Source organism: Mangifera indica, chromosome 7 (assembly GCF_011075055.1).
Source record: "Mangifera indica cultivar Alphonso chromosome 7, CATAS_Mindica_2.1, whole genome shotgun sequence".
NCBI lineage: Eukaryota > Viridiplantae > Streptophyta > Magnoliopsida > Sapindales > Anacardiaceae > Mangifera > Mangifera indica.
The window spans coordinates 17,068,169-17,093,819 of record NC_058143.1 but is presented as its reverse complement, the minus strand read 5'-3'; the positions used below and the strand labels follow the sequence as shown (position 1 = coordinate 17,093,819).

General features: G+C 35.2%; 4 protein-coding genes and 1 pseudogene across 5 annotated transcripts; 3 read left to right on the top strand and 2 right to left on the bottom strand.

The window, feature by feature from the left end:
- Positions 1 to 556: 556 nt before the first annotated feature.
- LOC123220801 (probable glutathione S-transferase) lies at positions 557 to 1,634 on the top strand. The gene is made up of 2 exons (XM_044643386.1): positions 557 to 946; positions 1,199 to 1,634. Exons 1-2 carry the CDS (start codon positions 635 to 637, stop codon positions 1,571 to 1,573), a joined length of 687 nt encoding a protein of 228 aa, XP_044499321.1. The 5' UTR covers positions 557 to 634; the 3' UTR covers positions 1,574 to 1,634.
- Positions 1,635 to 4,393: 2,759 nt separating this feature from the next.
- On the bottom strand, positions 4,394 to 6,257 carry LOC123220583 (annotated as a pseudogene).
- Positions 6,258 to 7,838: 1,581 nt separating this feature from the next.
- LOC123220582 (legumin B-like) lies at positions 7,839 to 9,823 on the bottom strand. The gene is made up of 4 exons (XM_044642844.1): positions 9,461 to 9,823; positions 9,072 to 9,346; positions 8,531 to 8,986; positions 7,839 to 8,434 (listed from the first exon to the last, which is right to left on the bottom strand). Exons 1-4 carry the CDS (start codon positions 9,777 to 9,779, stop codon positions 8,021 to 8,023), a joined length of 1,464 nt encoding a protein of 487 aa, XP_044498779.1. The 5' UTR covers positions 9,780 to 9,823; the 3' UTR covers positions 7,839 to 8,020.
- A 950-nt stretch (positions 9,824 to 10,773) lies between these two features.
- Positions 10,774 to 16,622, top strand: LOC123221887 (protein tas). Its single transcript, XM_044644859.1, has 8 exons — positions 10,774 to 11,040; positions 11,828 to 11,923; positions 12,404 to 12,487; positions 13,352 to 13,512; positions 14,848 to 14,965; positions 15,292 to 15,427; positions 15,798 to 15,976; positions 16,220 to 16,622. The coding sequence occupies exons 1-8, from the start codon at positions 10,807 to 10,809 to the stop codon at positions 16,457 to 16,459; spliced, it is 1,248 nt and encodes a 415-aa protein (XP_044500794.1). The 5' UTR covers positions 10,774 to 10,806; the 3' UTR covers positions 16,460 to 16,622.
- A 293-nt stretch (positions 16,623 to 16,915) lies between these two features.
- On the top strand, positions 16,916 to 25,248 carry LOC123220374 (PH, RCC1 and FYVE domains-containing protein 1-like). Of its 2 annotated transcripts, XM_044642576.1 has the most exons (9): positions 16,916 to 17,318; positions 17,943 to 18,029; positions 19,106 to 19,195; positions 19,332 to 19,418; positions 19,520 to 19,618; positions 21,119 to 23,206; positions 23,309 to 23,455; positions 24,046 to 24,428; positions 24,636 to 25,248. In XM_044642576.1, the coding sequence occupies exons 1-9, from the start codon at positions 17,271 to 17,273 to the stop codon at positions 24,814 to 24,816; spliced, it is 3,210 nt and encodes a 1,069-aa protein (XP_044498511.1). In that variant the 5' UTR covers positions 16,916 to 17,270; the 3' UTR covers positions 24,817 to 25,248. The 2 variants fall into 2 exon arrangements, with proteins under 2 accessions (XP_044498511.1, XP_044498512.1); XM_044642577.1 differs by lacking the exons at positions 16,916 to 17,318; positions 17,943 to 18,029; positions 19,106 to 19,195; positions 19,332 to 19,418 and having other exon boundaries at positions 19,519 to 19,618; positions 21,234 to 23,206.
- Positions 25,249 to 25,651: the final 403 nt, after the last annotated feature.

The following is a 25,651-nucleotide window of genomic DNA, read 5'->3' as shown; positions in this document are numbered from 1 at the left end:
GTTAAGTTTTTAAAAGTTAATAGATATGAATTTGAGTTTTTACTATAGTTGGTGAGAATAAGTGTTTTGGCCTAAATAATATAATTAAACATTATCACATCATTAAAACGATCTTACCACGTTAGCAAAATAAATTTGTGAGAATCTCACATTAGTTTTTCACATAAATAAGTTGAATGACATTTCTCATTCAAATTTTAATGAAATTAAATTTTTAACCAAGATTGAAAATGTCCATTTCTATGTGGACCCGCCAATACCAAATGTTAATTTTAATTATTAAAATTTATTTTAATTATTTTGTATTGTATATAATAAGATTTATGTCGCTTTGTTACCCCCCATAATATAAATTAATTACATTTTAACTTCTACTACCTTACTTTTTCTCCATATCTTAATAATTAATTTATGATTTTTTTTCCTAATGTCCTACTTTAGTCCATGTCATAAGGCTTTTGCCTATACACGTGTTATGTCTTACTTGGGCCGTCGCGCAAGACTCTTAACCATCGCTTTTAAAAAAAAAAAAAAATCAAACTTTCAATTTGTCAAAATTGGCGTCTGGTAACTTTTGCATATATACGCTTGACATTGCAATAAGTGTTACCTCACAGATTCAAAACCAGCAGTCATGGCAACACAGGTGAAGCTCTTGGGATTCTGGGTCAGCCCTTTTGTGTTTAGAGTTATATGGGCGTTGAAGCTGAAGGGCGTTGATTATGAGTACCTTGAAGAAGATATCTTCAACAAGAGCGCCAGGCTACAGGAACTCAACCCAGTTCATAAGAAGGTTCCTATTCTTCTTCATGATAACAAAGTGGTCTGTGAGTCTTTTGTTATACTCGAGTATGTCGATGAGACATGGGAACAAAATCCATTGCTGCCTAAAGACCCTTATGAAAGAGCCATTGCACGGTTCTGGGCTAAATTCGCTGAAGAGAAGGTAAATTTTCCTATTCATTCGTATTTCTGTTAATTTTGCAAAATTTTTGCTGTTGAAGAATTCTTTAGATCAGAAGAGAAATGACCCAAGATCAGTCTTATTAAGTACAAATTATAATTAACGTTAACTCACATGAAGACCGAATTCATTTTTGGACTTGATAACGAATATATCACTTCAAAATTGATTAATTATAGTTTAAAGAATTGATCCATGTATAATTTTGTGACCGTTCTGTGATTGTTGTTTAAGCTCTTTTATGCTGCATGGACTGCCATGTGGTCGAAAGGAGAGATGAAAGAGAAGGCAGTGAAAGAGTCAATAGAAGCATTGGAGAAGATAGAGGGAGAGGTGAAAGAGAAGAAGCTTTTTGAAGGAGAGAGCATCGGGTATTTGGACTTGGCAATTGGATGGATTGCTTACTGGCTACCCGTCTGGGAAGAAGTTGGGGCTGTGCAGATTCTGAGTCCAAATAAATTCCCGGCTGTTACGGCTTGGATGGCCAAAATTCTCAGCCATCCAGTCATCAAAGACAACCTTCCACCCAGAGACAGGATGCATGTTTACTTCGAAGGGCGCAGGGATGCCATATATAACCATTTCAACCCAAAGCCAGAGGATAATTAATGTTCAAATCAAGCTTTTTCTTTAGGGGAAGCTTCAAATAAAAACTATTTTGAATAAATAACTAATAGTGTCTAAAATTATTCCCAGAATTTTAGTAACGAAAAAGAAGACGATGGCTAATGATAAAAGACATGGGTTTAAAAATCAATTCCTCGGTGCTCCAACAAATTGTCATATCTAATCAGAATCGCACCAGAGCGAATGCGATTTTATGATATCACCCTCCAACACCTGTCATATAGCCGGAAATGTAGCATACAAGGTGTAATTCAACAAAATCAAACCTAAAGAGGTATAATCTAGTTAAAATCGCATTCAAAAGGATACGAACTTGGCTAGCACCGGCACCCCATGAGCAGAAGCAGCAAAGCTGTGGGCTCTTGTAGTTTTGGGCTAGTCCATGTCATTAGAGAGCTAAATGTTTTCAATTGGGAGTATGCGAGACAATATTGCAATCTCACTTTATTTACATCAAGAGAAATATAAAAAATACTTAAATGAGACTTTTATTTAAGTATTTCATGGGCTCTTATTAATTTTTGTGACAGCATTTCATGGTAGTGATTAATAATATATAATAATAAGTAATTATTCTAAATCATAGTGATAATTGAATAAATAATAAGACAAAAGACTTATTCACACCCAATGTATAGTAAAAACCCGAACTCATATCTGTTAATTTTTAAAAATTCAAATACTCACTTATTACTTAATTTTTGTTAAAATATTCTGTAAGAATTAAGGGTAAAATTATTATTTTACTAAAAATATTAAAAAAATTATTATTTTATTTTATTTTCTCTGTAAATTTAAAAAACTAACAATTTCACTCTTGCCTAAACATGTTCAATTTTAAAAAATGACTATTCCTCCCTCCACATCTAGGGTTTTTTATCTCCCTTCTGTGGTCGATGGCTTCCTGTTCCCGCTCTCTCCACCTAAATGGTTCAACTGGTCGTCATGGGAGGTCATGCCATAGAGACAATGAAGAGGCATGTCTCTTCATCGAGGAAGAGTTTCGTCTCTTTGTTGATGGAGCCTCGTCCCTCTCCGTCGATGATTCTTCCTCGATGGAGAAGTCCAACAAAGAGACTTCATCTCTTTGTCAAACGAAGAGACGACGTTTCTTTGTTGTCTCTGTTGCATGACCTCCCAAGATTGTTGATCAAAATATTCTAATGATGAGGGTGGGAAAAGGAAGGAGTCGACACGATACAACCTCCCAAGATTGTCGATCAAAATATTGTAACGGTGAGGGTGGGAAAAGGAAGGAGTTGACACGAAATTAAGCGGTGGCCGTAGAGGGGAGATAAGAAAGACCTAAGTGTGTGGAAAATTGAAAATATTTAAACAGTGGTAAAATTATCAGTTTTCAAAATCAAGAAGGGGGAGGAGAGAATGAGATAAAATTATAATGTTATTAATATTCCTAATAAAATAATAATTTTACTTTTAACTCTAACAAAATATTTTAATAGAAATTGAATAATGAATGAATAGTTAAATTTTTAAAAGTTAACAAATATGATTTTAAATTTTTATTATAGTTGGGTGAGAATAAGTCTTTTGGCCTAAATAATATAATTAAATATTATCATATCATTAAAACGGTCTTACCATGTTAGCAAAATAAATTTGTGAGAATCTCATATTAGTTTTTCACGTAAATAGGTTGAATAACCTTTCTCATTCAAATTTTAATGAAATTAAATTTTTAACCCAGATTGAAAAAGTCCATTTCTTTGTGGACCCGCCAATACCAAATGTTAATTTTAATTATTAAAATATATTTTTATTATTTTGTATTGTATATAATAAGGTTTATGCCGCTTTGTTTCCCCCCATAATATAAATTGGTTACATTTTAACTTCTACTACCTTACTTTTTCTCCATTATCTTAATAATTAATTTATGATTTTTTTTCCTAATGTCCTACTTTAGTCCCTGTCATAAGACTTTTGTGTATCTGAAGGTGTAAATTTTTCCACAGGCTATGTTAAATCAATCTTAAATATTCAATTAGTCCAAATTGTCGGCCATACCAGCGAAGGGAGATAATGAGATCGGAGTACTTGGATTATATTTTATATTTTTAGCCACCATCCATAAAGTTTCTAAAAAATATTGGTAGCAAGTTAGAGATAAAAATTAAAAGAATTCCCTGCCCCCTCCCCCCCTAAGGTTAAGTACAAATCTACTTTTTATCTATTAATTATTAAAAATTTAAATATTTATTTATTTATTAAATTTTATTGTTATTGTCAAAAATAAAATTAGAATTTAGATTTTTTATTTAAAAAAAAATTATTTTCCCACTTTAGTTTTGAAAATTAATAATTTTTCTCTTAATATCAGATTTTTAAGATTTAAAAACTGATAAACTAATAATTTTTTTCTTAGTCTCAAATTTCCAAGATTCAAAACTGGCTCCCCAACTCCCAAGTCTAGAGTTTGTCCAAGTTCCGTATTTTTTGCATTGCACCACTCCCTCAGCCTTCTAAACCTTGGAAATTTGATAATTTCGGAAAAAAATAGCCTATAACTTAACACCTTGGAAATTAGCTTATAGCCTATAATAATTCTATCCCTCAACAAACTATTTAATGGGGGAAAAAAATCAGTTTTTAAACTTTAGAAATTTAAAGTTAAAGATAAAATTATTAATTTTTTAAATTAAAATAGAATAAATTTTTTTTTAAAATAAAATTTTAAAATAATAATTTTATCTCTATGACAATTGAAATTAATGATTGAGTAAATATTTGAATTTTGGCGGAAAAAAAAAAAAGATGGAACATTATTTCTTTATTAAACTCGGCCATAAAACTTGGGTAGACTTTCCCGCACTCTAACTCTTCATCGTACCCATTCGTAATAGGGCTTTATTTATTTTTTAACCTCCACGTACACATTGTTTCTTACACTTGCCATACCTCACTGTCTCTCCCTCTCTCTTTCCCTCTTCCTCTGACTCTCTTGTGGTGGATCGAAAATGGTCATCTCAGGCCTATTCTCTTTCAGTCTTTGTGCATCTTCCCTAGATATATTAAACGAGTTTTTAATGACATCCAACGGTAACCCTCTAAGCACTGACACACATCCAGCCAATTGGCTGATCTGGGCAAGTTCGTTGGTCTTGAATGATGCCCACTCGAATTTGTCGCTGCTTGCTCTCTTCACCACTGCATAGTTCTGTGGAACAACCACAAGCTGTCCCTAACTAATTCCCTCATCGAAAACAGATTCTCCATTCTTTGACACAATTTGCATCCTTCCATTGCCCCTTGTGATGTAGACTACGCTGTGGGCATTCATGTTCCAATGAGGTGCCAAGATAGCATTCTGAAAGCATGCAAGTAAATGTTAGCAAGTTCAATTTAAAATAAACTGGACACACACTGTGAAATTCTAATTTGAATTTATACTTTTTTCTTACCCTGTAAAGTACTCCTTTCTCGGCGCTAAGTTGGAGGTATCTGAGGATGGGAAGGTTCGAGGCGTTGATGCTGGTGACGCGTCCACCACGTGGATTGTACACGTCAGTGCGTGATGGGCCATTGATGTTGTGCTTCAGTGACATTGTGCTGAAGATTTCCTCCAAACCATTTCTCTGTCTTCGCTCTCTTTCTTTTTCGTATTCTTGTTCTTGTCTGTGTGGTGCTAGTACCTTAATGTCCTCGTCGACCTGGACAATAATGCCCCTCTGCCTCCTTTCCCTCTGCAGTTTTCTGGCTAGCTCAGTGTCAATGTTGAAAGATTGAGCGAGTATCTCATCGTCGAAGGCGCTCAACATATTGTTGCTTTGCTGTTCTTGCTGGCCTCTTCTGCTGCCTTGGCATTGGCTTCGGCTTCGGCTCTCACTACCACCTTGAATTTCTTGTTGTGGGCTTCCACCCAGGAAGAATTTCTTCAAAAATGATTACAAAATTATAAATAAAAATTATAGATAAACAAAATAACTTTATAGAATTATTGTTTGATTAGTTACCCTTAAGTACTGGTCGAGCTGGTTCTCGGAATTACCAACGTCCACAAGTACCACCAAAACAAGTTTGGACTGGCCATTGTTATAAATCCAGTGAGCTACTCCTGCAGGCAATGCAATGACATCACCCTCTCGGATATGCCTGACCTTTTGGTGTCGTTCTCCTGATTCCTCACTCTTTTCTGATCTTGAAAACCGTGACCGTGTCTGTGACTGTGATTCTTCTTGGAATGTCTCAGAATCTCAGGATGCCCCTTCCTGAAATCACCATTACGAAAAGAATACTACTGTCATATGTTAGGATCATATCAAAAAATACTTAAAGAGGTATATGAAATTATAATGCTATAAAGTACACTAGTATTGAATTTGCCTTGAACAACCTAGACTAGCTCAGGAGCATTGTTGTATGAAGGAACGAAGAGGCCTCTGCTCTGCATGGTGTGGCGTAACACAGCAACATTAGCGCATTGTAGTTGTTCCTCATTCTGGTCCCAGATCTCCGTGACACCAGCCTCTGATTCAACTCTCCTCTGGGGCTTATGAGCATTCAGATTCTGGATTTGGCATTGAGTCTGGAACCGTTGCTGTTGTTGTCGTTGCTGTGAATTCACAACCTGTTCTATCTGAGCGACACTGCAATGAAGCAGAAGAAGCAAGCCAAGACTAAAAGAGATCAAGGAAGAGTAACCCATGAGGGTTTATGTTTTTTGGCTTTTATGCATGCAAAAATGTCTAAGGTGCTAGCTTGTTAACACATAATAGATGCTTCAGGGGTACGTGGTGGTGTTGTGCTCAGACTTGTTCATGCAATAGGGAATGTTCTTTCGAATGAATGTAGATGGATTTCAAGCCTCTGGCGGCAATGAAACATATTCGAATAACGGAGGCTAACGCCATATGACGTGTTCACAATTTCTTCGATGTTTGCTGATACCATCTTGATTTCCATGTTGCTTTAACCCGAATATTATCTTTAAAATAATTGTCAATAATTTCTCACTATGTGTAAGAAATTTGAATATAAATTTTTGGATAATTTATGATTGATTTTTAAGTGTTTTTTAAGATACGTTGACAACGTAGATAGTCAGGAAGTGAAATTTAGAGCAGTACGAATTTGGGTCTTAAGCATAACGTTGGCTTGTTAACAAGAATTTGGGTCTTTAGTATTCATTTGGGAAATAATAGGCTTCCAGGGATAGTCACTCGATAAAATCAAAGAAAATCTTCAAGAAAGGCTTGGAAGTATGAAGGATGTTAGAAAACAAGGTTCCGTGAATGTTTTAGGGCTTCAAGGAGTTTGAGAATGTTGAAAGCTTTAAAGCTCAAGGAAATTTCAAGGTAAAGAAGAACCGAAATGTGGCTATAGAAATGTTTTTATAAATTGTGTGAAGTGTTCTCGACCGTTTAAATTAAGTTAGTGACGCATCATTAATATAACAATATACATGAATTATGTTTAATAAAAAATTATGACAATTTGAACCATCACAATAAACATAGACACAAATATATAATACATTAAATGCAAGTGAAAACATCATTTTCATGACAAACTTCAAAGCAAATATTTCAATCATTCACATGTCGTTCATCCATACAAAAAGGTAAGAAATTTTTAAAGTCCTATACTCTAAAAATTAAGTTGTAATTATAGTGTAATCAGACTTTATCTTAGTCAAATATATGAAAGAGACATTGAAAAAACGATTAGTCATACAATGAAAAATTAGTCATACCGTTCATATAAGTCAACCTTAAATACAATATAAAAGATCTCTATTAAAAAACAAAAAGAAGAAAGAAACTTGACAGTTTCAACTATTCTCATGATTTTTTCAATATGCTAATTCAGTCTCTTAATATTATGAAATCACTTCTCATCTTTATTTTATATTTTTATAAAATAATAATTACTTTTTATCTTTTCAAAAATATATCATTATTCAATTTATGTATCTAATTATATAATTATACATTCAACTTTATCATTTGTCCTATAAGGATTATATATAGCCAAGGAGATGGCTCATTTATATGGTTGTTCCGAGTCATTTGTAACTCATATTATTACTCTTTCAAATTGATAATAGAGAACCTAATAACATAGTGAATATAAACTTTCAAGTAGGAAGCAAAGCAATGTTTTAAATTGTTTTTTAATGATCTAAATTGTTTGCACTTTTTACGTGGTGCAATTCTCAAGGTGTGATTTTTCCGCATGAAAAAGGCAAGAAGTGCAGAACTTCTAGGTTTAGCTAAGGAAGAGAAAATTCAAAGATGAAACATTTATTTTGATTGTTAAAGAGAACAGTATTCTGCAATAAAGCTCCTCCATAAAACTCAGAAATTACACTCCCCCACGGTCTAACTCTCTTCATGCCCGCCACTACCGGGGCTTGTTTTATGCACATATTTTGTGTCTAATTATTCACCGCTTACATTTTGCTTAGTCTCACTGCCTCTGTCTTTCCCTCTCGCTCTTACTCTCCCTCTGTGACCTTGACCCAGGACTAAAAACTGTCGTCTCTTGCCTGTTCTCCTTCAACCTCCTGGCATCTTCCCTGGAAATATCAAACGAGTTGGCGATAACATCCAATGGTAACCCTCTTAACACTGAGAAACGTCCCGCCAGCTGGCTGATCTGTGCCAATTCATTGGTTTTGAATGATACCCACTCGAGTCCCTCACTGCTTGCCCTCTTTACCACTGCATAGTTCTGTGGGACAACCACCAACTGACCCTCACGAATTTCCTCGTCGAATACCGATTCTCCGTTGTCCGAGACGATTTGAATCCTGCCATTGCCCCTTATGACATAGATTACGCTGTGCGCATTTAAGTTCCAGTGAGGTGCCAGGATAGCATTCTGAAAGTATGCAAGCAAAAGTCAGCAAATTCAATGTTAAAATAATTCGGACAGGCGCACTGTGAGATGCTAATATGAGTTAAAATATTTTCTTACTCTGTAAAGCACGCCTTTCTCGGCGCTAAGCTGGAGGTATCTGAGGATGGGAAGGTTCAAGGCATTGATGCTGGTGACTCGTCCACCATATGGGTTGTAGACGTCAGCGCGTGATGGGTCATTGATGTTTTGCTTTAGCTTCATCGTGCAGAAGGTTTCCTCCAAACCATTTCTCTGTCTTTGCTCTCTTTCTTCTCCGTATTCTTGTTCTTGATCTTGTCTTTGTGGTGTTAGTAACTCAAGGTCCTCAACCCGGATAATAATGCCCCTCTGCCTCCTTTCTCTTTGCAGTTTTCTGGCTAGCTCAGTGTCAATGTTGAAAGATTGAGCGAGTATCTCCTCGTCGAAGGCGCTCAACATATTGTCGCTTTGCTGTTCCTGCTGGCCTTTTCTGCTGCTTTGGCTCTCACCACCACCTTGAATTTCTTGTTGTGGGCTTCCACCCAGGAAGAATTTCTTCAAAAATAATAATTTACAAAATTATAAACAATATTTCTATACATACAAAACAACTTTATAGGATTATTGTTTGATTAGTTACCCTTAAGTACTGGTCGAGCTGGTTCTCTGAATTACCAACGTCCACAAGTGCCACCAAAACAAGCTTGGACTGGCCATTGTTATAAATCCAGTGAGCTACTCCTGCAGGCAATGCAATGACATCACCCTCCCGGATATGCCTGACCTTTTGGTGTCGTTCTCCTGATTGCTCGCTCCTTTCTGATCTTGAGAACCGCCGTGACCGTGACTGTGACTGTGATTCTTCTTGGAATGTCTCAGGGCAACCCGGGTATACAGCTCCATGAATTCCCCTTCCTGAAATTACCATTACAAAAAGAATGCTACTTTCATATGTTACGATCATATCAATATATATACTTAAAGAGGTATATCTAATCATAACGCTATTGAGACTAGTATTGAATTTGCCTTGAACAACGTAGACTAGCTCAGGAGCGTTGTTGTATGAAGGGACTAAGAGGCCTCTGCTCTGTAGAGTGTGGCGTAACACGGCAACATTGGCGCATTGTAGTTGTTCCTCATTCTGGTCCCATAACTCCGTGACACCTGCCTCAGATTCAACCCTCCTCTGGGGCTCAAGAGCATTAAGATTCTGGCTTTGGCATTGAGTCTGGAAACGTTGCTGTTGTTGTGGTTGCTGTGAATTCACAACCTTTTCTCTCTGACCAAAACTGCAATGAAATAAAAGAAGAAAGCCAAGACTAAAAGAGAGCAAAGAGTAACCCATTGTAGCTAGGTAGAGAGAATAGAAGTAGAGATTGCTGTGAAGAAGATGGCTACAGAGGATGGTATTTATAGGTGAAAAAAATAACAGAACCTTCAGAACGTGGCGACCTGTTTGATCAAGCAACTTGGTTCTTATGCATGCGAATATGTCACTACGTGAAACGCATGGCTGTATAGGCATTCTCTTTTTTACACATATAATTGTTTCTTTTGGGTACGTGGTGGCTGGTGGTGCTAGCTGTGAATTTTTCATGCAATGAGGGATGCTCTTTGCAATGAATGTAGATGGGTTTCGAGTCTATGGGGGCAACGGAACATATGTGAATTTTGGAGGCTAGTTCTAAATTTCTCCGATGTTTGTGCAAGTTGTTCCTCATCTTGTCTGTGTTTTTATGTTGCAATAAATTGAAATTTACTTTTTATATGTAATTGTTCACTTGTTTTTGTTGAATCAATTATGCCTCATCTTATCTGGACTTTTCTTGGGAGATAGAGTTTCAGAAGAAGCAAATTTTGGAGAGGCATAACTGTTTGTATAGAGACTGAAGACGATGATACATTCTGGAGTTGGAGAAGAAGCAACTTCTGTGGAAGGCATATTCTGGATGGACAACAGTCAACAGAAAGGCGAAGATGTTTAAGAGAAAAAAAAACTAAAAACAGATTTAATGGAATTAAATTGCTTCTGGTGTTTTCGTAATTTCAATTAAAATAAAGATATATCGGTAATTAATATTTCTATTAATTATTCAGGACAGTTTTATAATTCCATTAAAAATGGACGAACTATTAATTTTCAGTCAATGCAATTGGTTTTTGTTAATGGAAGAAGTGGATGACGAGGTGGTCAAATGAATTTTTTAAACTTAAAGGGTGAGAGTGTAATTTCATAAAAGGGTGTCGGTTTTTAGTGCCAGTTTGTCAACTCTTGGGTTTTTCGTAATTTTAACTTAATCTGAAATTGACCTTTCACCTTTCTGCCGATAAGGCCAAAGAGCCACGGAAAAGAATTGCCATTTGTTTCACTTATGGCCACCACTTGTTTCTCTGCAATCTCTCCAACCACCACCACCTCCTCCTCCTCAAGCATTCACCTCCGGCGCCACCCAAGACTAACTTTTTCAAACGCTAGAACAACCAGACCTATAAGGACTGGCTGTCTTAAAACACACATCAGTGCCAAGCTATCAAACAAGAATGCGTTGCAATACAGGAAGCTTGGAGACTCTGATCTTGAAATCACTGAAATAACTTTCGGAACTGTAAGAAATTAGCTTCTAGTTAATAGTAATGGATTTTATATATCTTATTTTGGCTATTAGTTAGTAGTAATGGAATTTATGTGTTTGAAAAGTAGTTGTCTTGGTTGAATTGGGTGGGGAGATTTGGTTGCTCTGTGCAATGTGCTGCTAGTCTCCGTTATCCTGTATCGATAAGTCTTTGATGTTAATTCTTTTTTTATTGTAAGGGATACTATAATCTTCGCATTATTTATATAATAGCCAATATCAATATTTGAGTTTTATATGTCGGTACCTTATTAAGCAAACAGGCAAATTCTTTCATGATATAGTCTATTATTTTGCTGCTTTTTGGTCCTATTTCTAAAGAATTCCACAATACATCCTTTTCCTTATTTACTTGAATTGGGGAGTAACTCTGGGCTTTTTCTTTAATTTTCGGTTTTGGATTGTTTCTGTGATAGGAAATGTTGACATTGCTTTGCATATTGTATTCTAGTTATTTGCTGACAGATTCTTTCATAAGAATTCAGAAACATGCCTTCTGTGAAGTACTAGTTGGGACCCAAATAGCATATATTTAAGTTGTGTATGTATGGAGAGCCATTTTATAAATTTATGAACAACTTGAAAGGGATGTGGTTCCTCAAATTGATCAAGTTATATTGGATAGTAATGAAGATTTAAGGTCTTATTATCATTATCTTTCTCTGAATAGTATCTAGCCTTTTCTCATTTTTTGAATAACGTAGTAGTACTGAAGTACAGTCAAGTGTTATCATGTCTAATGATGACTTCCATGATTCAGATGACATTTGGAGAACAAAACACAGAGAAAGAAGCTCATGAAATGCTTAGTTACGCATTTGAACGTGGTATTAATATTCTTGACACTTCAGAGGCTGTAAGTCTATTCACCTCTTACCTATACACACACATGTACACATGCATTGATGCACATGTACCTGCAGAGACACAAACCACCAGTCTAACACCTGCAGAAAACCTAAAAGTCTACATAAATGGAAAAAATTCACGATTGGTGCTTTGCTGAATTTTCTTTCACAATGAACATATCTGAAGGATAATTCTCTACATTAAAACTAGTGAACAGGCAGTGCTCTTGTCATGGTTTCTAAAAGTTCTATAATCTTTCTACCTAACAAAATCTTTCTTGTCATAAATATTTGTATTCCGAATTAATATTAAGGAAGTTCCTTACAAAAACTGGTTATAGCTATGAGATATATCTTGAAATGATAGTGCAAATAGTTGTAAGGTCTCATTCATTTCGATTTACTGCCTACATTCTTCATTGATGCAACTTGTTAGATCTGTTTTCTGTGGCATTCTCAGTTAGTTAAATTATATCTTGCCTTAACAGTACCCAATTCCAATGAAGAAAGAAACTCAAGGTAGAACAGATCTTTATATAGGCAGCTGGATGAAGTCTCTGCCCCGTGATAAGGTTTGTGCATATCTTGGATGAATTGCTTACATATCTTTCTCTTAGATCCTTTCATGGTTAGGATTTTGAATGTCTTTGACATTGTAGATGAATCTAAATCAGCATGCTTTGTGCCAAACCATTTCTTTGGATGTCTTTTATGTAAGATTTGCAGTTTACAACTTGAAGCAGCTCTTATATTCCTGAACCGTGAAGTTGTTGTGAGCAACCTTCTTAAGAATATAAAATACTAACATGTTAGTCAGAACCTTCAGAGCTAGTTCAATGAAGAGGTCATTATACTTCATTTCCCTCATGTAAATTTAATAATAATAATTGGAATTTGTCTTTGTGAAAATTTCCAACATTTATTTGGACTGAAAATAAACACCTTTATATGAAGTCTTTATGGTACTATTTTTTTTCTGTGTGCCTTCCACATGATGGGTGTAGAGTTTCCTTATTAGACATGTGCCAAGAACAACCAAACCACACCAAGACAGAACAGATGCAGATTGACAAAAAATACTTATGCAAATGCGTGACATGTGAGTGAGATTTGGAATTCAAGACCTTGGCTTTGACACCATGCTAAGACTAACAAGAGCCCAACATTAGTATTAAGTTCTCTAACAGTATGGCAATGAGATGTAATTATTTATTCTACATAACAGGTTCACGGCATTATTGGTCTTGTTCATATACTTTTTCTTTTCAACTCCTTTACTAGATTTCAAAGTTGCTGCTTCAAGCACATATTTATGAAATTTTAAATTTTTTTTAAGGAAGCGATGAGGAAACCTTAATCATGTTTTATGAAAGAAAAAAAAAATTAAATTTGACTAGTTTCAGATTATTGATGTGTATGGTTTGCTTCATGACTAGGTTATTTTGGCCACAAAAGTTTGTGGTTACTCGGAGCGCTCTAGTTATATGCGTGACAATTCAAAAGTTTTGCGAGTTGATGCTGCTAACATCAAAGAAAGCGTGGAGAAAAGCCTCAAACGCCTCAACACAGATTACATTGATTTATTGCAAATTCACTGGTAACTTTACAATTCACTTATTATAATCCTCTTAGAATATAGAATTTCATAGATGGTACTGTGTCCTGATATGTGTATGACCAGCCATCTGTCCAGATCAATTGAAAATTGATTGACTATTTAGGTTCTCACAAGATTCAAGTTACAAGGAAAACAGAATCTTCATATTTATAGAGATAAAAGAGAGAGATGTATAAAAATAGATAAATTACGAGTTTGGATATTTAAGCAAGGGTAACCATTGATTACTTTCTATCCTGGGAGAGTATTTTACACGTTAATCTATAATGGTTGATATTGATGGACTTTCTCTTATATGGCAAGATATGTAGAAAATTCTTTATGTTACATAAAATTGCGGAAGTGGCTATCATTGTAGGATTCTCAATTGAGTGTCATGAAGGCTCTACCATCTTTTGTCACTTTCCTTTTCTTGCACAATGTCTTTCTCGGTGAAGGTGAAATTTGATTTCAGTTTTCTGGAAAATAATAGGGAGACTTTAGAAGTTAGGGTAAATGGTAATATTCTAGGGTACTTTAGATGCTACCTGCTCAATGTTGAAATGTTAATGTTAGGAAATTAAATTTTACATGACATTTCATTACGGTAGATGAATGGAAAGGGTTTCTCAATAGATTTTTTTGGGCCACCAATCAAGCATGTATACAAAAGGAAACACAAGGAAGTTAATAACAAAGAGCTGGAGGATTTAATTATGAACAAATTATCAGGGGATTCTTCAGTTACGAGCAAAATACCAGAAAACAAGAAGCTAGCGGTAGATGAAGTTTCAGCAAAACAAACAAGCAACAATAATTGAAGTCTCAGCAAAACAAACTAGCAAAAATTAAGGAAATCAAAGCAAGAAGGACTATAAAAAGAGAAGAGTGGCGGATGGAAGACAGAAGGAAGAATTCAGTAAATCATTAATGGGCCTTCAGCCAAGGGAGGGCTGGCACCTCTCATTGCCAGGATATTTTTCTTTTGTATTGTTTTCATTGCTGTTGTGTTAAATCATTTTTCTAGTGTAGAGAGAGGTTTTTGGATGAATAAAATTATTTCTTCACTATTCCAACTGTCGGTGTTGTGTTGGATATTGGAGTGAGGTTGTATTGTTGGTATAGCTTCCTATCAGATTTTTACCATCTTTAAGCCATTTTCCTCTTACAAAACAGTTTGATTCCCTTGTGGACAAATATCTTTTATTGTCTTGTTGTCTGCTTTATGTATGATCTTATGTTCAAATAGTTGTATCAGCTTGCTGTTGACTTTTGAGCCAGAATGGTAAAATAAAATATCTGAAATAAATTGTTTGGTTTCAAATTTTATTCCAGGCCAGATCGTTATGTGCCATTATTTGGTGAATTTACATACAATTACTCTAAATGGAGGCCAAGCGTGCCATTTGTGGAGCAACTAAGGGCATTTCAAGACCTCATTGATGAAGGGAAGGTAATGCCTGCTAAACTAAGTATGACTTTTGTTTCAGATTTCAAATAGCTGTCTAGAAGTTTTCCAAGCAAATCATCTGAGTTTATGTTTGGAACAGCTAAATGTTCCTATCCTACAATGACTGATTGGTAAATATAGCATGTTAGTATTTTTGGTGCTCAGGGGATTTATCTCTTGATGAAAAAAATTGTTGAGTGCCTTAAACCTTGAAGGAACACAGAAAATTTATATTTTGAGTATGTGGATATGTTCAGAAAACTAGTAATGAACTTCAAAAGCTTTACAGTTATTGCTTATATGTTATGCATGCTTTTGTACTTTTTTAGGTAAGGTATATCGGTGTTTCCAATGAGACTTCATATGGAGTGATGGAGTTTGTTCATGCAGCTAAAGTTGAAGGACTACCAAAGATTGTTAGTATCCAAAATAGTTACAGTCTGCTAGTTAGATGCCGTTTTGAAGGTAAGTTCTTTCTTCCTAATATCTTTTGAATCATAGAAACATGAAAATACAGCCTTTTCTACTACGAATCTAAGATTTTCTTTGATAGGTAATTCTATAGAATTTGGTTTTTTAAACTGAAGAGCTTTCAATTTTCACATTGTAATGGTTTTGACCTAGTCCTAGAGCTGAAGTCATGGATTTAATTGCCATTATCTCAATGGCGTTATACATTATTTCGTATGCATAAAAATTCAAGATGTATGTAAATTTATTTAAGGAATGCAATCTTGACAAAATTCAAATTCTTGTTTATCCAAAGTGATTCTGAAGTTTCAATAACCGAAGCTGGAATTGCCTAATTTCAGTCTGTGCTATTGATTTTTTGCAGTTGATCTTGTTGAAGTTTGCCACCCAAATAATTGCAATATTGGTTTACTTGCTTATTCTCCACTGGGTGGTGGTTCGTTGAGTGGAAAATATTTAGATATAAATTCTGAAGCTGCAAAAAGAGGAAGGTTGAACCTTTTTCCTGCTTACATGGAAAGATACAATAGATCAATTGCTAAGGTATGTCGATAATCTAATCGATACTAATTAGTTATTATGGAGGTTATGTTTCTGCCTGCTTTAAACATGTTCAAACACTAGATGACATATGCTACTTGCAATTTTCCGAGTAACTTTGAGATTTTCTCCCTTGACCAGTTGATCAAAAACGTATACTGAACTCTGAGCTTTTTCATTTGATCAAATTCATCAATTAAGAGCAGAAAGTTTCAGAATGCTTGTTCATATGGTTTTGGATTTCAGGAGGCAACAATAAAATATATGGAGTTAGCTAAGAAGCACGGTTTAACCCTTGTTCAACTGGCGCTTGGATTTGCACGAGATCGTCCATTTATGACAAGTTCAATTATCGGAGCAACCTCTGTCGATCAACTAAAAGAAGATATTGATGCATTTGTGACAACTGAGCGGCCGTTGCCAGAAGAAGTAATGGCAGATATTGAAACCATTTTCAACAGATACAAAGACCCTGCTATCCTTTAAGAGTAGTCATTTAGAAAATATTCAGGCTCCTTCTTTATCTCCATTTTTTTCCCATTCAAATTATGTAATCATCGATTCAATAGGTACCTTTGACATAATCTTCATGGTTTCTGTTATCTAATGCCTAAAATGCTTTTTCAAGCTAAATTATTAATTTATCAAACATCATATATCTTTGATACTCAATCATAAACTATCACCTCAGTTTATACTATAATTTTGTCAACATTATAACTCATTCTGCCGTGGATATTGTGATAAAACCTTTTTTTTTTTTGGGTAATTTCAAGCTAAAGTATCATTTTAAATTTCGGTGAATAAGTTTGTAATCCAAGAAATAATTTAATTGAGTGGGAATTTGAGAAAATTCCACGTGGCATAAGACGTTAAATATTTTGAAAGGAAGTTAACTTAGTGTATTACGTGTAGGCAAGGAAGGAAGCGGGAAAATGTCTGGCAAACATACTGCTTAACTCCCTGTCATTTCGCCTTGTCTCTCTCACAAGATCAAACATTTCATTAATTCATTTCAATTTTCCATCTGCATTGATTCTCAGTTTTCTTCATAATTGTAATAATTTACATCAAATTTAATCAATGCTGACGGATCAATTTCTCTTTCATGTTGTTTGATTAACATTTATTTACTCTTACTCGATGGGTGAGATTTGATTTGATGAGAGGGAAAGAAAAATATATGCATCTATGAAGACAGGGGCACGGAAGTCGCCGCTACACCACCACCTCATGCGGTTGTTGCTGTCGGTTCAGCTTCTTCTTCGGTGGTTTCCTTGTAGCCTTTTCACATGGAATGGAAGATCTTGTTAGTTATGCAAATTCTGAGCGTAACATTGAGCAAGTTAGTTCTATCCCTCTATTTCATTCGATATTTTAGTTCGTTAATGGATGAATTTGGATAACTAAGCTACTTGTGATAGAATCATGTAATCTTTACGGAGTCAGGTTAAACGGTGTATAGTCGCTGGAAATTATGATGAAATTACTTTATGTTTAATGAAAACAAATTAATGGGTTAGAATGCAGAACTTAATCACTATAGCTTTTCATACATTATCAAAAAGAAATTGAGAGATAAGATGCTTGAAATTGGAGATGCTCTAGGTACGCATGAGAAAATTACAACGTGAAAACCTTGTTTGAAGTGATAATAGTTCTTAAGTTATTCAATCTCCAACCGCAGAGCTGTCTCTCAGCCTAGCACAATGTTCGCATTGCCTTGCATAGTCATTAAGTAGTCTGTGACAATTATAATTGCACACGCTCTTAACAGTTTGTGAAGTAACCAGGAAGAAAATCTGAATTAGAATTTATTGGATGGTAGAGAAATGTCTCTGTTGCCTGTGCTATTGAGGCTGAAATTGTAACTTTAAGAGTTTGTGCATTTTCTTTTTTACCTAAAATTATGATTATGAGTATTCATTACATATTTAGTTTCTGATTTCTTTTCTTAATAATTTTGAAGGTTCTCATTGCTTTGAAAAAAGGTACACAGTTAGTCAAGTACAGCAGGAAAGGGAAACCTAAATTTCATGCATTCAGACTTTCTCCTGTGAGTTTTTTTTTTTTTTCCACAAGTTTTTTATATATGATATGTTGCAGCCACTTTTGGGATCACCATGTTTGTACAAAGCATTGGAAACTGTCTCCCGAATGAAGTGTTCAGTGTTCTGCAAGCAAGGAAATTCTTAAACTCTCCATTTTTGTTATTTACTCAGATATGTAAATAGAATTATGTGGTTAACATCCACCCTTGTTCATCAAAATTCTTTCTGATGTGGGCATTAGGATTAAGAGCAATGCAATGTGAACACAGTTTTAAGTGTCCAATTAGACACTCAGATGATGTCTCATCGTGTGATTGAGACTTTTAATTCAAAATCACTTAATCACATAGTAACATATCATCTAAGTATTCAATTGGGTACTCAAAACTATGTACACATAAAACTGGAGTGTAGAAAGATTTTCTGGGAAGAATTTAACTTGAAGTAAGAGAGAGACAACTGGAAAGAACATCAAATTGATGTTCAGATTGTTGAGGTACTACAAAGAATTCTAGACCTGGATGTTGGTGGTTTCAGACTTACTTAAGTATGAGGCAGGAATTTTCAGGCATTGATGTGCATTGGCATATGCTTAATGCTAATAATTGTGGTCTTGCAGCTGTTAGTATCAATGACATTTTTTAAATCATATACTACAACTCTTACAAACATAGGTTTTCAGGGGCATCCTTAAGTCATTTTCACTGAAATTACTAAAAGCTTGATGACAAAATATATGTTTTATAGATTCTATCAGGATCTATTTAAATGTCATTTTTTATTATATAACCATTCAGTTGTTACTGCCTAATTTTTGAAAATTTTGGACACCTACATTGAATCTTTATTGAAATTTGGCTCCATTGTTCCATTACTTTCATTACAGATATAATAAGGCTTGTAGGTAAATGTTTATGAACATGCATTTACATAAAATATAATGCTACAATGTGTGCTGGAGAGAGTTCTGCTGAGCAAAGTTGACTCTTCATCTATCTTTACTATGTGTCTCAAATTATGATGATACATCCGACAATACTCTCAAGTATATAAATGATTTCAATTTTAGTGGTTTTAACAGGATGAAACAACTCTTATCTGGTTATCACATGGTCAAGAAAAGACTCTGAAGTTATCAACAGTATCAAGGATAATACCTGGACAGAGAACTGTGAGTTAATGACCTTTCATTGAAGCTATACATGTTCAGTTTCAGCTTACCTTCATTTGTGTGCTAAATAACCAAGATTTTTGTTTTACATGGTAACATGTCAATAAATATTGAAACCTTTACTATATTTTGACAGGCTGTATTCAAAAGATATTTGCGCCCTGAAAAAGATTACTTGTCATTTTCACTTTTGTATAATAACGGTGAAAGATCTCTTGATCTGGTTAGTGCTAATAAACAACATTACTTTTAGCTATCATTTCTTAGACAGCTTGATGATAAGTGGAAATTCTGTGATTATCTCTTGATTTTTCCAATCCATAGATCTGCAAGGACAAGGCTGAGACAGAGGTGTGGTTTGCAGGCCTTAAGGTATTAATTGGAAGAAATTCTTGTAGGCGTACCAGGAGTGACCTTTCTGAAGTGAGTTTTCTTTTCAACAAGAGTATTTTTGTTCATGTTATAATTGGAAAGTTCTGTTTTTGTTTTGATTTATGTTGATGAAGGCAATGCTTCTGTTTTCCAACTCTTGAATTATAGATACATAGCATGCACTTGGCACTGGGTTTGTTTATATGTTTTTCCACCAAGAAATTGAAAATTTGATCCCCAACATTAATTTCATATTCAACTAAATTTTTCTAGTTGTTTCTAACAAATTTGAAGAGATAAAAGTAAAAATTAGATGGCTTAGCCAAAATTACTTTTAGAAGCAAGGTTGTATCTTAACTCTCACCTTGTTGCTAAAAATGTTGGGTGAAATTAGTAGCTTAATGTAATTTTGGTATTATGATTCACAGACTGGATTTGTTATTGTTAGAAAACCAGTAAAGACTGATCAAATTCAATGGCAACTCAATATTTAACAATTTGAGAAAGTGGAAATATAGCTAGATTTTGTATTGATTTTACCCAGCAAATACAAAAAATAGGAACCAGGAATATCCCTTTACATGGAGTAAGCAATTACAAAGAAAAACATGAACCACCCTACTTTTCTTGCTTTTGAGAGGCCAGACTCTCCCAAATTTCCCTACAATTCTCTTATGTCTTTCACTCACATTCCACTCCCCTATTTATTTCCTCTCTCCTATAACAGCCCAAATAATCTTCCATGCTCTGCCCACTCTTCACCAGCCATGTGGCCCTCCTCACTCATGCTTGCAACTCTCACATCTACCGAAATTAATTTTGCGCCCCCAGCCTTCTTGCTTCTGCAATGAGACACTTTAGTCCTAACAGTTATGCACTGCAATTGAGTCTAATTAGATTAGATGCTATACCATCCACAAATTTAAACCTAAGGAGAGTATTGACATCTTGGTGATACGTCTATAATTACCATGCATTTTTAGTTCATCTTCAATCATCTAGTCATGTATTTGGCATTCAGTTGCATTTGCTGTTTTGATGTGTAAGAATTTAACTCAACTTCTAAACTGTTGTATAAAAAAAGTGAAGGGTGCAGAACTATTAATTTCAAGTAATTTAACCAGTCTTGTGTTTGCAAATCATACCGAGAGCTTTAACTAGATAACTGAACAAGCAGTATGGTTTGTCCAAAAATTATACCATGAAACTCAGCACTATTGAACTATCATCTAGTTTTGTTCTTAGTTTTATTAACCTGAAAAATATCTTCTTAGTGAAAGATACAAATTTACTTAATGTATGTTGGGTGACCAACCTTGACCAAATAAGTTGTATTGTTCATTTTGCCTATCAATAAATACTGATGCAAGAACTTGTTTGACATTAAATTTGGGTTTGATGATGTCGTTTCACACGGATATTCTATACATCCTTTTACCAGTATAAAAGTGCAGAATATGAGCAATAGGTTCTTGTGTATTATTTGAAGGTGTCCTTGTGGTTATATATATTTTTGAAATTAACTTACTAGCAATTATGTTTCTATTTCAGATACCTAATGGTGATATCAGTCAAAATAGATGGTCATTTGCTCCTTTTTTAGAGTTAAGTAATAGTATTCGCAGTAGACCATCTATTGATTCTCGTCATTCTTTTTTGAGTTTAGCAAGCGCAGATGCAGCTTCAGAACATCCAAATATGCAATTAAGAACAAGTGTTGGAGATGGTTTTCGGATTAGTGTTTCAAGCACACCTAGTTGTTCAAGTGGAGGATCTGGTCCAGATGACATAGAATCACTAGGGGATGTGTATGTATGGGGTGAGGTTTGGTCTGATGGGGCTCCTTCTGATGGTTCTCTTAGCTTGAAGGCTACGATGATTGATGTGTTGATTCCTAAGCCATTAGAATCAAATGTAGTTCTTGATGTTCAGCAGATTGCTTGTGGTGTACGACATGTTGCTCTTGTAACAAGGCAAGGTGAGGTATTCACCTGGGGAGAGGAATCTGGCGGAAGACTTGGTCATGGAATTGAGAGGGATTTTAGTCGTCCCCGACTTGTGGACTTCCTGGCAGTTAATAATGTGGATTTTGTTGCATGTGGTGAACATCATTCATGTGCTGTATCCATGTCTGGTGATTTATTCACTTGGGGTGATGGTACCAATAATGTTGGACTTCTTGGTCATGGCTCTGATGTTAGCCACTGGATACCAAAAAGAGTTTGTGGACCTTTCGAAGGAGTACAAGTTATATCTATTGCATGTGGAGCATGGCATACAGCCTTAACCACTGCTAATGGAAAATTGTTTACATTTGGTGATGGATCATTTGGTGTTTTAGGACATGGAAATCGAGAAAGTGTCATATATCCAAAAGAAGTTCAGTCAATAAGTGGACTAAAAGCTATTAAAGTTGCTTGTGGAGTATGGCATACTGCAGCTATTGTAGAGATTATAGGCCACTCAGGTGCAATTATGTCATCTAGAAAATTGTTCACATGGGGTGATGGCGACAAATACAGATTGGGGCATGGAAGCAAGGATACTTATCTGCTTCCCACCTGTGTTTCATCTCTTATTGACTACAACTTCCACCAGCTAGCATGTGGACATACTATGACCATTGCCCTCACTACATCAGGTCATGTGTTTATCGTGGGTAGTACTGAATATGGTCAGCTAGGCAATCCAAATTCTGATGGAAAACTACCTTGCCTGATACAAGATAAATTGGTTGGTGAATTTGTTGAAGAAATCTCTTGTGGGACACATCATGTTGCTGTTCTGACATCAAGAGGCGAATTGTTGACTTGGGGAAGAGGTGCAAATGGAAGATTGGGACATGGGGACACAGATGATCGAAAAACTCCAACAGTAGTCGAAGCACTGAAAGATAGACATGTGAAGAACATATCATGTGGCTCAAATTTTACTTCTTGTATATGCACACATAAGTGGGTCTCAGGAGCTGACCAATCGGTTTGCTATGGTTGCCGGCAAGCATTTGGTTTCACTAGAAAGAGGCACAACTGTTATAATTGTGGGCTGGTGCATTGCCATGCTTGTAGTTCCAAAAAAGCCTTGAGAGCAGCATTAGCTCCAACTTCAGGAAAACCACATCGTGTGTGTGATGCTTGTTATGTAAAACTTAAAGCTGGTGAGGCAGTTAATACGTCTAATATTAGCAGGAAAAGTACAGTTTCACGACGTTCAATAGATGGCCGGGAGAGAACAGAGAGGATAGAGGTAATAGGGCCTTCAAGGATGTTGTTTTCTCCTTCTACAGAAGCAGTCAAATACCTTGAGAACAAGTCAGGAAAGCCTGGGGCCAGAACTGATTCTTCAATAGTTCGAGCCTCCCAAGTTCCATCACTTACACAACTGAAGGATGTCGCATTTCCCAGTTCATTGAGTGGATTAAATAATGGTTGGTGGCCCATGATGATACCACCGACCTCAGTAGCATCACCACCACCACAACAGGCAACAGTGCAGCAGGCCGGTGGTAACTCAAGACCTACTTCACCATACTCAAAAAGACCAAGTTCTCCTCGTGTCGGATTTTCTTGGAGTGTTATTGAAAGACTAAAGAAATCAAACGAGGTCTTAACCCAAGATGTATCAAAACTGCAAAGCCAAGTAATAATTTTGTACTCTTAAATTTTCATTATCCTCCAATTACTTTTATCTGTCCTAATGAAGCCTAATTCTCCTTTTTTTTTTCCCCCTCACTGACTTCAGATTAAAAGTTTAAAGCAGAAGTGTGACACTCAAGACGCGGAGATAAAGAAGCTGCGCAAAAATGCTAATGATGCTGCTATATTTGCCGCAAGGGAAACTTCCAAGTTCAAAAATGTCAAGGAATTTGCCAGTTCCATCTCAATCCAGGTAGATACTTCTTAAACACATTGCCATGGTTTAAGATTATATCTAGTTAGTGTCATTTACAAGGTAATTAATTGTGCCCGGTAAATTAAAGTTTAACTATTTGAAATGTATTCATTCAATAACTAAAGGTTACCATCATGGATTTTAAATAATATAATAAGGTATTAATAACTTAAAACTTGCAATACATGATATAAAACTCTTTTTGAAGTAATTGTGAAATTTACGATATACAAGCATAATACTTACAGACATTATGATATCTTGTAATAATATTTAGGCAGTTTAATATAACTCTATATTAATAGTTTAGCATAAAAAAATATATTCCAACGCCCCCTAGCTTAAAAGTTAGAATCCTCAAATTGCTAATTTTCACTGCATAATTGTGCATGAATCAGAAATTGAATCCTTACTATTTTATTCCTTCTGCAAGGTTAAAAAAAGAAATCAGGTAGTTACATTTGGCCAAACAGTTTACCAAATTATTACTATTGATATCACATTAAACTTTTGGAGTTTGCGTTTCCATAAGTTATAATCTGACATGTTATTAGTTCATAAACTTGCTGTCTTCCTTTTTTGACCAGTTGAAAGAGATGATGGACAACTTGCCTCCTGATGTTAATGAAAATGCATCCTTCAAGGCGATCTGTGCTCAAGCTAATGCTTTCATAGAAGCAAATCCAGCATCTGAAATCTCTTCTCACCTGCCAACCGATGCAGACTCTGACCACCATAATACAGCTGATGGAAAGCCCTCAGTAAGTGTGCTTTCTAGCATGCAAAGCCATCACAGAGTAGACAGTGTAGATATATCCCATGATGGTGGAAGAGTAGCTGTACATCATCAATCCAGACCATCCGAAATACCTGGAGGAAGAGAAAGTATAGAGCAATTTGAACCTGGTGTTTATATAACTTTTGTTCAACGTCCAGATGGTTCTACAGTCTTCAAACGAGTTAGATTCAGGTATTCAAGTAAATGGTTTATCAAACAAAAAACAATAATTCATCTGCAAATTTATGCATTGATCAACATAAGCCTGCTATATATTCCAGTAGCAATAGTTGTTCCCACAATCACCACACCCAACCCTGTCATTTCTTGGTTACATTGCACAGAATTTCTAAAATTGATTGTATTTCATATAATGCATTTTCCTAAACTTTTATGCAGTAAACGAAGATTTGACTCCCAACAGGCAGAAGAGTGGTGGACTAAAAACAAAGACAGGGTACTTAAGAGGTACAATCAGTCAAGCAGTAACGCAACTGCTTCATCAGCATCATCCTCCAATTCAACACCCTCCGGTGCAGCACCATCTAATCCAGCACCTACTCAAGATACAGAAAATTAATCACCATCTTCTTCTCAACCTTTGTTTGCAATTTAGTTGATCTCCTGCTCTATCTAACGTTGAAAGTTGGTAAGTAGGATCAACCAGTTGCTCTCCAACAATGAACTACTTTCGAATGCGTTTGTATTAATATTGAGAAAAGATGATCTTATCACAAAATAATTAAAAATGGGATATAAGTATTCAACACAGATGAAAAAATTGGTGAAAAACTTCACATTCCAGGGGAGAGGCGCAGGCTAGGCTGTCTATGAATGTTATTTACTTGTAGTAGCAGAAATCTTTATCAGTAATTCTTTCAATTTGTTTCATTAATTTTTTTATTCGTTCTGTAATATGCTATGCAAATTTAGTAGGTGTACATTAGATATACTTATCAGGACATATCATATCTTTTCATTCTTTTAATAAATATAGTTTATCTTCTTGAAAATTATATATAATTATTTATCGTCTGTCATATTTCAGCTGCCCTTTTGGGGTCTTCAAGACACTATATATTTTCCTCAAAACAGCTCTTGCTTCTTACATTAGAAATCTTCTTAGACATGCATGAGTTAACTGTAATTGTTTTTAGTTGGTATACTTTTGTGGTAAAGTCCCTCTAGCCCATGTGACCCTGTCTAAATCAATCCAAAAACTTGAAATTCAAGTGTATGTTTTATTTGTTGAGATTTATGACCTAATTTGTTTTAGTAACTTCTCAACCCTAATGCATGCCCGCTCTATAATGGTTTTGAGGTGTTACAAATAGTACTAGAATTATCTTATGTGTTTTCTTGACTCTTGAGTGATAATGCAACAAATATTTATGAATATTTCATATAATTTAAGT

What these genes read in the sequence shown, in the direction of transcription:
- LOC123220801 (XM_044643386.1), top strand. Translation starts at nt 635, where the DNA reads ATGGCAACACAGGTGAAGCTCTTGGGATTCTGGGTCAGCCCTTTTGTG. An exon ending in CTAAATTCGCTGAAGAGAAG is followed by an intron (nt 947 to 1,198) that starts GTAAATTTTCCT and finishes TTGTTGTTTAAG; the next exon opens with CTCTTTTATGCTGCATGGAC.
- LOC123220582 (XM_044642844.1), bottom strand. Translation starts at nt 9,779, where the DNA reads ATGGGTTACTCTTTGCTCTCTTTTAGTCTTGGCTTTCTTCTTTTATTT. An exon ending in GCTAGTCTACGTTGTTCAAG is followed by an intron (nt 9,347 to 9,460) that starts GCAAATTCAATA and finishes TGGTAATTTCAG; the next exon opens with GAAGGGGAATTCATGGAGCT. An exon ending in AGCTCGACCAGTACTTAAGG is followed by an intron (nt 8,987 to 9,071) that starts GTAACTAATCAA and finishes TTATTTTTGAAG; the next exon opens with AAATTCTTCCTGGGTGGAAG.
- LOC123221887 (XM_044644859.1), top strand. Translation starts at nt 10,807, where the DNA reads ATGGCCACCACTTGTTTCTCTGCAATCTCTCCAACCACCACCACCTCC. An exon ending in TTCTTGACACTTCAGAGGCT is followed by an intron (nt 11,924 to 12,403) that starts GTAAGTCTATTC and finishes TTGCCTTAACAG; the next exon opens with TACCCAATTCCAATGAAGAA. An exon ending in AGTCTCTGCCCCGTGATAAG is followed by an intron (nt 12,488 to 13,351) that starts GTTTGTGCATAT and finishes CTTCATGACTAG; the next exon opens with GTTATTTTGGCCACAAAAGT.
- LOC123220374 (XM_044642576.1), top strand. Translation starts at nt 17,271, where the DNA reads ATGGAAGATCTTGTTAGTTATGCAAATTCTGAGCGTAACATTGAGCAA. An exon ending in TATCAAAACTGCAAAGCCAA is followed by an intron (nt 23,207 to 23,308) that starts GTAATAATTTTG and finishes CACTGACTTCAG; the next exon opens with ATTAAAAGTTTAAAGCAGAA. An exon ending in CCAGTTCCATCTCAATCCAG is followed by an intron (nt 23,456 to 24,045) that starts GTAGATACTTCT and finishes TTTTTTGACCAG; the next exon opens with TTGAAAGAGATGATGGACAA.